Source organism: Daktulosphaira vitifoliae, unplaced genomic scaffold (assembly GCF_025091365.1).
Source record: "Daktulosphaira vitifoliae isolate Bord-2020 unplaced genomic scaffold, ASM2509136v1 Scaffold_1, whole genome shotgun sequence".
NCBI lineage: Eukaryota > Metazoa > Arthropoda > Insecta > Hemiptera > Phylloxeridae > Daktulosphaira > Daktulosphaira vitifoliae.
Window position 1 is genome coordinate 60,793,410 of NW_026099572.1, and position 13,127 is coordinate 60,806,536.

General features: G+C 34.8%; 3 protein-coding genes across 3 annotated transcripts in view; 2 read left to right on the plus strand and 1 right to left on the minus strand.

The window, feature by feature from the left end:
• LOC126894848 (uncharacterized) overlaps positions 1-4,284 on the plus strand; it is a 6,516-nt gene extending 2,232 nt beyond the window's left edge. Inside the window, exons 4-6 of the mRNA XM_050666152.1 lie at positions 375-2,752; positions 3,441-3,584; positions 3,647-4,284. The gene's annotated coding sequence lies outside the window, so the exon portion shown is untranslated. The remainder of the gene's footprint in view (positions 1-374; positions 2,753-3,440; positions 3,585-3,646) is intronic.
• LOC126894856 (uncharacterized) lies at positions 2,872-5,396 on the minus strand. Its single transcript, XM_050666161.1, has 3 exons — positions 5,393-5,396; positions 4,384-4,790; positions 2,872-3,324 (listed from the first exon to the last, which is right to left on the minus strand). Exons 1-3 carry the CDS (start codon positions 5,394-5,396, stop codon positions 2,872-2,874), a joined length of 864 nt encoding a protein of 287 aa, XP_050522118.1.
• A 139-nt stretch (positions 5,397-5,535) lies between these two features.
• LOC126894864 (uncharacterized) lies at positions 5,536-6,378 on the plus strand. The gene is made up of 2 exons (XM_050666171.1): positions 5,536-5,554; positions 5,600-6,378. Exons 1-2 carry the CDS (start codon positions 5,536-5,538, stop codon positions 6,376-6,378), a joined length of 798 nt encoding a protein of 265 aa, XP_050522128.1.
• The last annotated feature ends 6,749 nt before the right edge of the window (positions 6,379-13,127 follow it).

The window sequence follows — 13,127 nt, forward strand, 5'->3', positions numbered from 1 at the left end:
TACCATATTGAAAAATATACTATTTTTGTATGATAATTATGGGTTTTGTATTTTATTTTAATAGAAGTTGATGTTGCTTTTGCAATTATCCATCAATTTTTTAAAATTAAACACTATCTACAGATTTGCATCGAAGCGTTTCTTATGATAGTGATTTTAATCACGGTCAGATTAAATCTATACTGAACCCAACTATGCAATGTCTCCACTATGCCGCGACCCCACTGTGCTACCGTTTTTTTTTCTAAATACATTATAAGTACATCTTTCATTTGACATACTTTTTATTTAAGTAGATTTATACATTTTTTTAAATTTAGATTATTTATTAATTTATTTATTTTATTTAATAACATATTATATATTTTTAATAGTTAATATATTGAGAGGTGACGACTTGGGCCACGCAACGGATTGTGGAGTCGCCACCCTCATGGCTCCGTTGCAAAAAGGAAAATGGGTCGCCAACCACTTAGGCGAGGGTCTTGACAGAAAAGAACAACACCCGGACCATAAGTGGATTTAATAGAAAAAAAATTTAAAAAAAAATAATAAGAAAACCAATAATATGCATTTTGATGAGATAAAGTGAATTAAAAAAAATTTTATATATATAAACATATACTAAAAATATAAAGTGTTGTTGTAGACTATAATACGCTGATACCTTGTAAATATAACCAATATGTTTGTTTGATGTCACCAGTGGTGGACATACTTTAGTATGTCGAAGACTGTTACCTTAAAACTAGAGAAAATGATTTAAAGGGAAAAAAATAAGATACACGTGAATATTGAAGATATTCACGCAATAAAAAGATTTTTGTTGATTATGAATATTAAGGGGATTTTATTTAATTATTACAGTTACATTAATAGTGGACAAAACCCGAAGGCAAAAACCACTCTGAAAATGAAGGGACAAGAGAGAAAAAAAAAAACAATTGTTAAGACAAGAAAAAATTTAACCTACAACTTTTAAATATTACACGTGAAGCGTCTTCCGCATCGGAACAAGTCCGTGTACTCCGGGCGCGGCGGATAATTTCTGTAATCTGGCCGGCCGGACCGTACTTGGGTACTGCGGGAATAATATATATATATATATATATATGTGAAATATACATGACACATCACTGACCAATAACCTTATAACCAGCAACGCTAAAATTATTTATATCTCATAATAAAATTAATTTATGACAGAAAAAGAAAAAAGAAAGGCTCAATACATTATATTAAATAAATAAAAGAAAAAAATCAACAATACGATACCCAGTCCCGGATGGGACTCATCCTAAGATGGGGATCTCGGCCCCGGAAATGGCCAACGCCTTGCTGAATTAATACATTATATTTATAAACGAACACGAGAAAAAAAAACTATAATTGGCTGCACGCACACAGCAAAACAGACCACGACGGTGGTTCAAAGGGAAGAGAGACTACGAAAAAATTTCTACACACCGGGCGAGACACAACGACGACGAACCCGTTTGGGAGAGGGTATCGGCTTAACGATTTACAAAATATACAACAGATAAAAATATGAACAATATTAGAGTTATACAGGTATGGACAGTGGTGGCCAGTGTATGTGTCATATAGGGAACGATTGTTAAACTGATAAAGAATATTGTGTGTATAGCGTTCACCTTGACAGCAACAGTACAGTTTTCTGATTACACGGCCGGATATAACGTACGCGCGCCCATTAGCAAAGCAAAACAGTAATCTATCAATATCATAAAATTCACATTTTGTCACGTTACAATATGTAAGTATTATTTTGTGTAGGAGTAGATTTTCAAAGTAAAATGTTTAAAAACCAACTTTTCATTAAATATGAAATTAAAACAATAAATGAAAAATTGGACATTTTGTTACAAAATTTTGAAAGGTTAGAAAATTTGAAAGTACTTGCCACTTCAGAAAATAGCTCCACAACTGATTATTCAGCTATGGATTGTATCTTCCCTATTGAATTGGAGACTGATTTAGAAAGTGTGAATGTGCAAATTTTATCAGATTCTACTTACCAAAAAAAACTGGTATGGTTAATTTTTTATGTTAAAATAATTAATCTTCAATAATGTATAAATGATTAAAGATTTTTCTAAAATAATAGAAATACATATTATACTGATACTTCTGACTGTAAAGCGGCCCTCACACGATCAATATTACTGACAGTATAATTATTGACAGTATTTGACATTACTGTCAGTGTACTCCTCAAACGGTCAGTATAAATTAGTGTCAATACATCAGTACTGATCTGTATTTACATTGTTCGGGTGTTCGTTTGGTCAATTTTATTAAAATGGACGAAAATCGTCGTAAAGCGTGCATAGCAATTATTTTAGCGTTTTCTATTCCAAGTAAACGGATAACTAATAGGAAGCGATGGGTAAAAGAATGGATTAGCAAACGTAAGAAGTATTGTCATTTAAATCTGTTAAAAGAAATCGAGCTTTCCGACCCAAAAGACTACCAGAATTATTTTCGAATGAACAGTAACATCTATAATAAATTACTAAGCATGGTAGAACCACTTATTATTAAGAAAAATACTAATATGAGGGAAAGTATTCCTCCAAATCAAAGACTGGCTCTTACTTTAAGATACCTTGCAACTGGGCGATCGTTTGAAGACTTGAAATATTCTGCAGTCATCGCGCCAACAACCATAAGTGAAATCGTGATGGAGACTTGCAAAGCTATAATTACTGTTCTCAAGGATCGCATTCAGGTTAATAAAATTATATTATTAATGCTTAATAATAAATAAACAATTACATAATTTAACAATATTGCAGTCTTTATAACTTATTTGAGCAAAGTCTTATTAAAGTAACATATAGTATTATATTAAACATCACTTCCATTCCAGTTGCCATAGAAATTTTGTAAATTTGTTTGTGTCAAAACATAGTCCTGAGATTGTGATGTACTATTTGAATTTTCGTTCCAATTATTTACTGTCATTGGAGTAGATGAACGAGTACAATCTTCTTCATTTATTTTGACTGAGTTTCTGTGCAAAGTTCCAAGCTGTGCCTCAAACAAAATATCATTGATCGCTTTCTGAGCAAATACTTTTTGATTAGGAGTCAGGGTTTTTAACGTATTTGCCCAAACTTTGGCCTGGTCTAAGTCTGAATCTTGTCTATTTTCTTCATTTGTTAAATAATTACAAGCAAGTGATAGTAATTCATTTTGTTGACTGATAGTAGATTTGGATTTTTTTGGTAACGGTCGAATAAAAGTAGGAACTGCATTTTTTGTTTGTTGAATTGCTTCACTAGATTCATTGTTTGGTACCTTAAATATAAATCGAAGAATTTTATTTAAAATTAATATTTTTTTAATGTTTTACTTATAAATTAAATTCTATGATTACAATTAGTCAATTTATATTAATTAGTAATTTTTTGAAGCTTTCACAGACTCCTGAAGCATGGAAAATTGTTGCGAGTGATTTTAATTGCAAATGGAATTTCGGTAATTGTTTGGGAGCCATAGATGGCAAACACTTGAACATAAACCCCCTAACTCGGGCTCCATGTACTATAATTATAAAGGTATAAATTATAATAAAGGTAATTAATTATAATAATTATTAATTTTTTTTTATATTATTAAGGTACATTTAGTATTGTCTTGATGGCGGTAGTTAATGCGAATTATCAATTCACTATGGTAGATGTTGGAGCAAATGGTAGAATATCAGATGGAGGCGTACTGTACTACACAAAATTTTGGGAAAAATTTGAAAACCATACTTTAAACATTCCACCACCGTCATGTTTAACAAATACTATTGAAAAATACCCTTATGTATTTCTTGGCGACGAAGCATTTTCATTGAAGACTAATCTTATGAAACCATATAGTCGACATGATTTGACTAATAAGCGCCGTATTTTTAATTACCGCCTTTCGCGTGCCCGTCGTGTGGTAGAAAACGCTTTCGGAATACTAGCCAGTCGGTTTGGAGTTTTTCAAAAACCAATAAACCTCGAACCAGACAAAGCGTCTACAATTACATTAGCCTGCTGTTATTTGCATAATTTCTTAATAGAAAATAATAAACATCTTTATTGTTCAAGAAATGTACTCATAACAGAAAATTTGGAGACAGGTGAACTTCAAATTGGCGATGAAATAACCGAAAATGTGTTAACTCCTTTGCAAAAAAATCCTATTCCAAATAAAAGTGCGAATGGGAAAATGGTAAGAGATAAATATTGCGATTACTTCAGTGAAGAAGGTCAAGTCCCATGGCAGTTAAATATTAATAATATACATTAACTAATTTATATTTGTATTATTCTTTTATTATATTTTTAGAAATAAAATAATATATTTTAATGATCTTACCTTTTCATTATTTGTGTCGTCGTTTATCGATGAAGTACTATCTACTGGTTTTTCCAAATCAGCCAAAAACGCCAGTTCTTCAAATAACCAACTCGAAGGTTGATAAATGTCGTCAGCTCCAGCGCCACTTCTTTTAGATTCATGAATTTTTTTTAATTCTTTACGGAAATTACTTCGTAAAGTATTAATTTTCTTTTTTACATCATCTATAGAAGCATCAGGCTTAATTAACTTATAAACAACTAATAATTCACTATAAGCATCTTTTTTTTTGTCTCTATTACTATAGTCTTTGCAACGAATATCCCATAAACATTTTAAATCTTTATACTTGGAAACAAAATCACGTAATTGTTGTTCACGGCATTCGCGCGCGTTTGGAAATTCATCACGTGTGTCATCCGTTGCTGCGATGTCAATACTGACGAAATGTCAATATCGACCTCACACTATCAATATAATCATCAGTAACCAAATACTGACGATTCGATATCCGAATTTTTCATCAGTCATCAGTATCGTTTTATCATACTGACAGTACATCAGTACTCACATCACACGATCAATAATACTGTCATTATCCAAAATACTGTCAGTAATATTGATCGTGTGAGGGCCGCTTAAATGTTTTTTTCATATTAATTTTTGTAATCTGGATTGAGTATTAAGTGTTATTAATAAGATATGCTTAAGAAATACTTTGATGATTATAATTGAATAATAATAATAAATTTAAATTGATCATTTAATTTTTTCTGTAAATTAATATGATTGAATAGTTTTTCTAAAAAAAATAAATTAAATTTTTTAAAAAGTTGATTTATTGATTTTTTGTTACATACTAGATTAAAGAACTTTCATTATTGGGTGGAGGTAATGTAAGAAAAATATTAAAACTGTGGCGGTCGAATGTTCTAGAGAGTTCCGCCGCCGCCTCTAGAAGATTCCTCTGACTATTTAAGGGCAAGATCGTCGCTCCAGTCATTCAATCGATCAGTCAATCACTTACGCATTCTGTCTTAAACGCGCTTCGTCTCTCGCTGTTATTTGTTAGTTCGTTGTAATATAGTATAGTTGTTATTAAATCGTAAAAGTGTTTATTACTTCTATATATTACACCGCGCTACATTGGTGACCTCGACGATAACAAGTATGAACGCCGAAGAACTACGCAATCAATTGGAGGAGTTACGCCAATAAAACGCTCGCCTTGCAGCACTACAGGCACAGCAATATCCAACAGCTTCTGTGAATCGCGTTGCCGTCAAGTTGCCACCTTTCTGGTCCGAAAGACCGAGCTTATGGTTCTCACAGGTTGACTCGCAGTTTGCAATCTCGGGAATAACAAGTGAGGAAACAAAATTTAATTATGTTGTGGCTCAGCTTGATACGCGTTACGCCGCCGAAGTAGAGGATATTATTACTAACCCACCGCCTACTGAACGCTACAAACATCTACGCGCAAAACTTGTTGAACGGTTGTCTATCTCAGAAGAACAACGTGTGCGGCAACTCATCAATGAAGAAGAACTAGGTGACCGTAAGCCATCACAGTTCTTACGACATCTCCGTTCCCTTGCCGGCACTACTACATTACAAGACAATATTTTACGTCAACTTTGGCTCCGCCGTCTACCATCACATGCACAAGCTATTTTAACCGCACAATCAGAGCTTCCTCTGGATAAGGTAGCCGAGCTGGCTGACAAAATTGTTGAAGTGCAGCCAGCCCCCTCGCAATTCGTCCATGCTGTTGCCACGACGAACAATAAAAAGGAACTCGATGTTTTAGCTGCCATTGAAGCACTCACAAAACAGGTAAGCGAATTATGTGCTAAACGCCCGCAACGTTCCCGCTCTAGGTCACGTAACCGTTCAAACGTGGAACTGACTAACGGCAAAGGATGGTGTTGGTATCATAGCACTTATGGAGAAAAGGCTGCCAAATGTAAGGCTCCCTGCAAGTATCAGGAAAACTCCAACGACAGTCAGTAGCGGCGGCAACAGACTGTCCGAACCCGAGCAGCCGCCTGTTTGTTACAGATCAAATAACAAAACGCCAATTTTTAGTCGACTCCGGTTCCGACTTATCTTGTTACCCTCAACGGCTACTACGGGAACGACGCCATGCCACCGATTACGACCTCAGCGCGGCCAACAACAGTACCATAAAAACTTACGGGACGGTCCATCTCAATTTGAATTTAGGACTTCGACGCAGTTTCCCGTGGAGTTTTATTGTCGCCGACGTGAGTACTCCTATCATTGGTTCCGACTTCATGGCATACTACCACTTGCTGCCGGATTGCCGTACCAAACGTCTTATTGATGGTGTCACAGGCTTGGCTGTGAATGGTAAGGTTTCCTCTGTAAATCAATGCAGCATAAAATCAGTTGCCAACACTTTCCCTTGGGCTGCACTTCTCGCAGAATTTCCGGACATCACACGTCCCACCGGATTACCCAGGACAATAAAACATCAAACAGTGCACCACATTCTCACGACACCTGGTCAACCAATAGCCTGCCGCCCACGCCGCTTAGCTCCAGGTAGACTAAAAATCGCCAAACAGGAATTCGCGGAAATGGTCAAGGCAGGTACCGCTAGACCTTCAAGCAGTCCGTGGTCTTCACCATTACATTTAGCACCGAAAGGGGAGAACAGCTGGCGTCCTTGCGGTGATTACCGCGCGCTGAACGCCCGAACTATACCAGACTCCTATCCAGTCAGACACATACATGATTTCTCGCACAACCTGGCTAATTGCACGCTATTTTCCACAATCGATCTGGTAAAGGCTTACCATCAAATACCTGTTAATCCGGACGATATATGCAAAACAGCCATTACCACTCCATTCGGACTTTACGAATTTCCTTTTATGACATTCGGATTGCGAAATGCTGGACAAACTTTTCAACGCTTCATAGACGAAGTTACCAATGGGTTGGACTTCTGTTATGCATATATTGATGACATTTTGGTATTCTCTAAATCGGAAGAGGACCACAAACAGCATTTACGCACTCTTTTCGGGAGACTTTCTGACTACGGTGTTGTCGTTAACCCGCAAAAATGTGTATTAGGTTCGGCTGAGGTGAAATTTCTAGGTTACCTAGTATCTTCTGAAGGCACCCGCCCGCCACCGGAACGCGTCGAAGCCCTACGACAGTATCCATTGCCAAAATCTATGCAAGGATTACGCCGGTTTTTGGGAATGGTAAATTTTTATCGCCGGTTTATTACCAAAGCTGCCGACCTGCAAGCACCACTTCACGGTATTCTCAAAGGCCCGAAGACAAAAGGTTCCCAACAGATAGAATGGACTCCCGAAGTAGAAAAAGCGTTCACCACATGCAAAGAAAGTCTTGCGACCGCTACTCTTTTAGCACATCCTCATCCAGCCGCACGACTTGGACTATTCACAGACGCATCTAGCCAATCTATCGGCGCATGTCTGCAGCAGCGAGTCAATAACATCTGGCAACCCATAGCATTTTTTTCAAAGAAAATGTCGGTGAAACAAAGTGCGTGGCCTGCGTATTATCGTGAGTTGCTTGCCATCTATGAATCGGTGAAGTATTTCAGGCACATTGTCGAAGCACAACCATGTACCATTTTCACCGATCATAAGCCACTCGTATATGCTTTCACCCAACGGAGAGAAAAGATACCTCCTACGCAACTCAACCAGTTGACATTCATATCCGAATTCACCACCGACATTCAACACATTAAAGGTGATGAAAATATCGTCGCGGATACAATGTCACGCATTGAAGTTGTGTCTCTCCCGCTGGACTACCGAGCTCTTGCTGCATCTCAAGACACGGATGATGAACTCAAACATTTTACTGACAACAATTCATCTCTTCATTTGGAGAAGGTACTAGTGCCAGGATCTTCAGCCTATATTTATTGCGACACGTCAACGGGACGCCCACGACCATTTTTGCCACAACGATTCCGGCGTCACGCATTTGATCAGTTACACAACCTTAGTCACCCCGGTGCACGCGCAACAGCTCACTTAGTTTCAGAACGATTTGTGTGGCCAGCAATGAAAAAGGATTGCCGTTCCTGGGCACGTGCCTGCGTCCACTGTCAGCGATCGAAAATAAGCCGACACGTCTCAGCCCCACTGGGAAACTTTGAAACACCTTCACGCCGATTCAAACATGTTCATGTCGATATCATCGGTCCATTGCCGCCATCACAGTCCTTTAGGTACTGTCTGACGGTAATCGACCGTTTCACCCGTTGGCCGGAGGTGTATCCACTCGAACGTATAACAGCAGATGATGTCACTAAGGGTTTCCTCAATTGCTGGATTTCACGCTTCGGAGTACCTCAATACGTTACGACTGACCGTGGTACTCAGTTTGTTTCAGCTACTTTAAAAACTTTAGCAAAACGTTTTGGTTTTACGCTTCGCCCCACTACCAGTTGGCATCCTGCTGCAAACGGATTCGTCGAACGAATGCACCGACAACTAAAGGCAGCCATCATGGCCCACGCAAAAGACTCGTGGACTGAGTCACTGCCTATCGTGCTTCTCGGAATACGTTCTGCGTTTAAGGAAGACTTAAAAGCCACGTCTGCGGAACTTGTTTATGGTGAGCCTCTTAATCTTCCTGGTGATTTCTTCACAGACAAGCAAGATAATAGCAGTACGAACGACCCTACTAGCTTACTAGATCGTCTTCGCAGTGTTATGAATAAAATTCGTCCAGTACCTGCATCTCGCCACTCAAATCCACGATCATTTGTTTTTGCGGACCTTAAGGACTGTTCACACGTATTTCTCAGGGAGGGAGGTGTCCGAGCAGCACTTCAACCGCCATATCAAGGTCCCTACGAAGTAATTGCCCGAAATGACAAAACGTTCACAATAAAAGTTCGAAATCAACCAGTTACGGTGACGATTGATAGAGTAAAACCTGCCTACCTCATGGTGAACGAAAGCACAACCGATAGCCAGGCACATGCTCCACCAGTGACTGTCCCGAATACGCCCAAACAAAAACAACCGCCTAATACCGATCCATCAACACAGCCAGTACGAACAACTCGCTGAGGCCGCCGAGTCAGATTCCCGGACATTTTTGACCCTAGCTAACTCCACTCCGTAGAGGGGTGGTGTGGCGGTCGAATGTTCTAGAGAGTTCCGCCGCCGCCAGAAGAAGATTCCTCTGACTATTTAAGGGCAAGATCGTCGCTCCAGTCATTCAATCAATCAGTCAATCACTTACGCATTCTGTCTTAAACGCGCTTCGTCTCTCGCTGTTATTTGTTAGTTCGTTGTAATATAATATAGTTGTTATTAAATCGTAAAAGTGTTTATTACTTCTATATATTACACCTCGCTACAAAACGAATAATGACTAAACTATTCAGTGATGATGTATTGCAGCACTACTCATATGTTGAGGTTTAAAAGGGAAAAAAATTTTTAGCCAGTTACCAATTTGTAAGGTTGTATTTGGTAAGCAATAACTTGTCTGACTTTTTAATACAAATATTTTAACAATTTTCTTTATTCTAGAATGATGATCAAAATTGTTATTAACGTTATTATTTATTATGATATTATTTTAAGTAAAAAAAAAATTTTTTTTTAACTAGTATGCTAATTTTATTCTAGACTCAATTGTCAAAATTCCAAAATATGAAAATTGTCTACAAGAGGTTGAAGACAAAATAAAAATATATTTAACTCGAGCGGCGCCTTTTAGGTTAAAAAGATCACATAAAAAAAATTAGGTATTCATTCTGATATATGTAGGTGTAATTTATTACACCTACCTATATCATTAATTGTAGGTTCAATTAATAATATAAATAATAGTAATGATAAGAATACTATTTTATTAATAAAATATATTAAAGTAATACATGTTTATTTAAATAATTCTTCAGGAGTGATCTCTTTCCTATAATAAAACACGAGTGTGAAGCTACCAATTCGTGGTCCATTAACTTCTTATCACTAACAAATATCGGTTACCCTTCGGTTACCGATATTTCATAGAGTATAACGCTTTTTCTAACCGATAGATGTAGACACATAATACCAAAAAGCATATATTAAACGCATTTACCAATCATACACACAACAAAGATCTGACGGCCGGTGGGAGTATATATACACTTACTATCGTATACACCGCCGTACCAACTCGGATAATTGTGAACGACCACTGCATTTAACAACTTAGCATTTGATATTATATTATAGAGTATTTTATAAGCTATCAGAATATGTATAGAAAATATCTGGACTCGTCTCGGAACATTCACCAATTCGCAAATTACTGTGGCCGAGTTAATGCTTTTATACGCTACCAAAAGTAATTTCCGCGGTCTTTATTTGCAATATTCAGTTACACCTGCCCGTTTCACCCGTTAGCTTTTCACACCATGTATAGTTTTTTTTATAAAATTTCAGAAAATGTATAGTAAATATCTGGACTCGTCTCGGAACATTCAACAATTCGCAAATTACTGTGGCCGGGTTGGTGCGTTTATTTGAAATAACAATATTTTTTTAATGCAAATTTTTATTGCTTATCAATATAGTGTTGGCAGTACTGTATTGTTTTGTGTCAACTAGAGAGCAGTGTATTATCGTATAACTTGAAATAGCTATTATATAGAGAAATATTATATTTTTACATATCAGTATCGGTTAAGCTGTTAATTATAGGTATTGACTTGATTTACACTCTTTTCTATTATATTTAAAATAATTAATTCGTGGACTTTTTAACATTATTTCTGACGATTTTTATTTTAATTGATTTTTTTAAAACTTNTTTTAATAATAAATGGCGTTGGAATTTTTAATATAACTTTATCCGTTACTTAGTAATTTAATTTTAAAGTTACCAATTTTTGAGTTAAAATATATGTATAATATACATGGATTAAACTAAACGGTAGCTAATTGTTTTTTTACGACGTCGTTGTTCACAGTTACGCAGCATTTATTGCCAATTATGACTTTATCTTCAGATATACTTATAATATGATTGTTTATAATGCACTATGTTGTCAGTAATCATTTATAAATACACAAACCAGAATGAACCGGTATTCGGTTTCATTGGAAATATTGAGGCATTTTTTCTTATCAATGTGTTATCTAAACAAAACTTATTTAACTTATTACATATTCCCTGAAATTTAAAATTATTTTCGAGAGATTCCATAATCTAAAGATTTCTAACATGTCGAATACCATTCTACTTGGACATATCTGTCTCCATATTAATGTCACAATGCTGTGATATCGTACAAAATTCTGTAATTTTGTCTTAGAGTGTGTTATATTTCTAGAATAATTGCACTAGTTTTTTTCTTTTTGTTCAGTTGTCTTAATATTGAAGTGTTAAACAATTTCTTAAGTTTTGTTCTTTGTCAAAATGGATTTGTTTAAAATTGACTAAAAAAATAGCGTTAGATAAATGTCATTAGTCTTGCGTGAATAATTTCATTTCATAAACACCATAACAGGTAATATTAGTAAATACATATTGATGCTCGCTTAATAAGAAAAAACAATATCTATGAATACATTTTTATTTCACCGCAGATAAGTACAAGTATTTTGATGTGATGTCCGTGACAATTTTTGATATTTTACTGAGCAAACTAGAGTTGAAAACAACTAAATTTTATTTCAGAAAGCAGCTACAATTTTTTTTTCATGCATGCATTAGTATGCTTTGATACCTCAATGTCATAGGATTAATATTGTAATCATATTAATAAACAAATATTATCTTAATAAAATCTTACTTGTGTTTTAAGTTTTAATTATTTAAGTTATTTAAAATACATTACAACAAATTAACATGTAACATTTACAATAGTTTAATATTTAAATTTTTACATTTATTATGTAAATATAATTTTTCTTATAATTAACAAATTGTTAAATCCTCAGCGTATAATTTTTCATTTGTATATACTTTCACAAAAATGTTTTATTAGTTTTTAAATAAAAAAATTGTTAATTTTTTTAGTTAATCTTGCCTTTTTTTTAATCAAAGTGTGATATTTAATATGAGATACACATTTGATAATATAAGGCACATAGTATGTACAGTAATTGAAGCTTTTTATAAAGAGGAAAATATAAAATTTTATAATGAAGTTTTCATTATTAGTAAATTGTTTTCATCAATACACTATCACTTATAATAATAAAATTTTCAAACCAATTAACATGTATGATCACAGTTAATGATAAACTTTATACATATATAAAAACTTGATGCTTCAAACAAATAAAATTCAACTACTATTGAAAATTTATTTATAAATCTTAACATTGGAAATGGAAATAACTAATTATAACCTGGGATTCTTAGAGTTCAAAGCAAATCTGATTTTGCTATAGGAAGTTACACACACTTGTATTCATCACGGTTTAATTTGTTAAATTTTTAAAGTATATAAAATCGAGGTTTTAAAAAAAAAAATTTTTTTTTTAAATAAATTTTAATTATTTAAATTAAAAGTTCATTATTAATAACAATGTCAAAGTATAGCATTAGTGATAAAGCTGATATAATGTCTTGCTATATTGAATGTAAGAAAAATAAAAGAGCAGCAGCAAGGTTAATATTTAATATTTTTTAATTTTAAAATATCCATTTAACAAACTTAAAATTAAAGGTTGTACAAACTACGGTACACTAATCGTACATGCCCATCAGAGTCCACGTTTTGTCAAGTT

Coding starts and splice junctions, on each gene's coding strand:
- LOC126894856 (XM_050666161.1), bottom strand. Junction 3,325..4,383: donor ACGACACAAATAATGAAAAG/GTAAGATCATTA, acceptor TTTATATTTAAG/GTACCAAACAATGAATCTAG.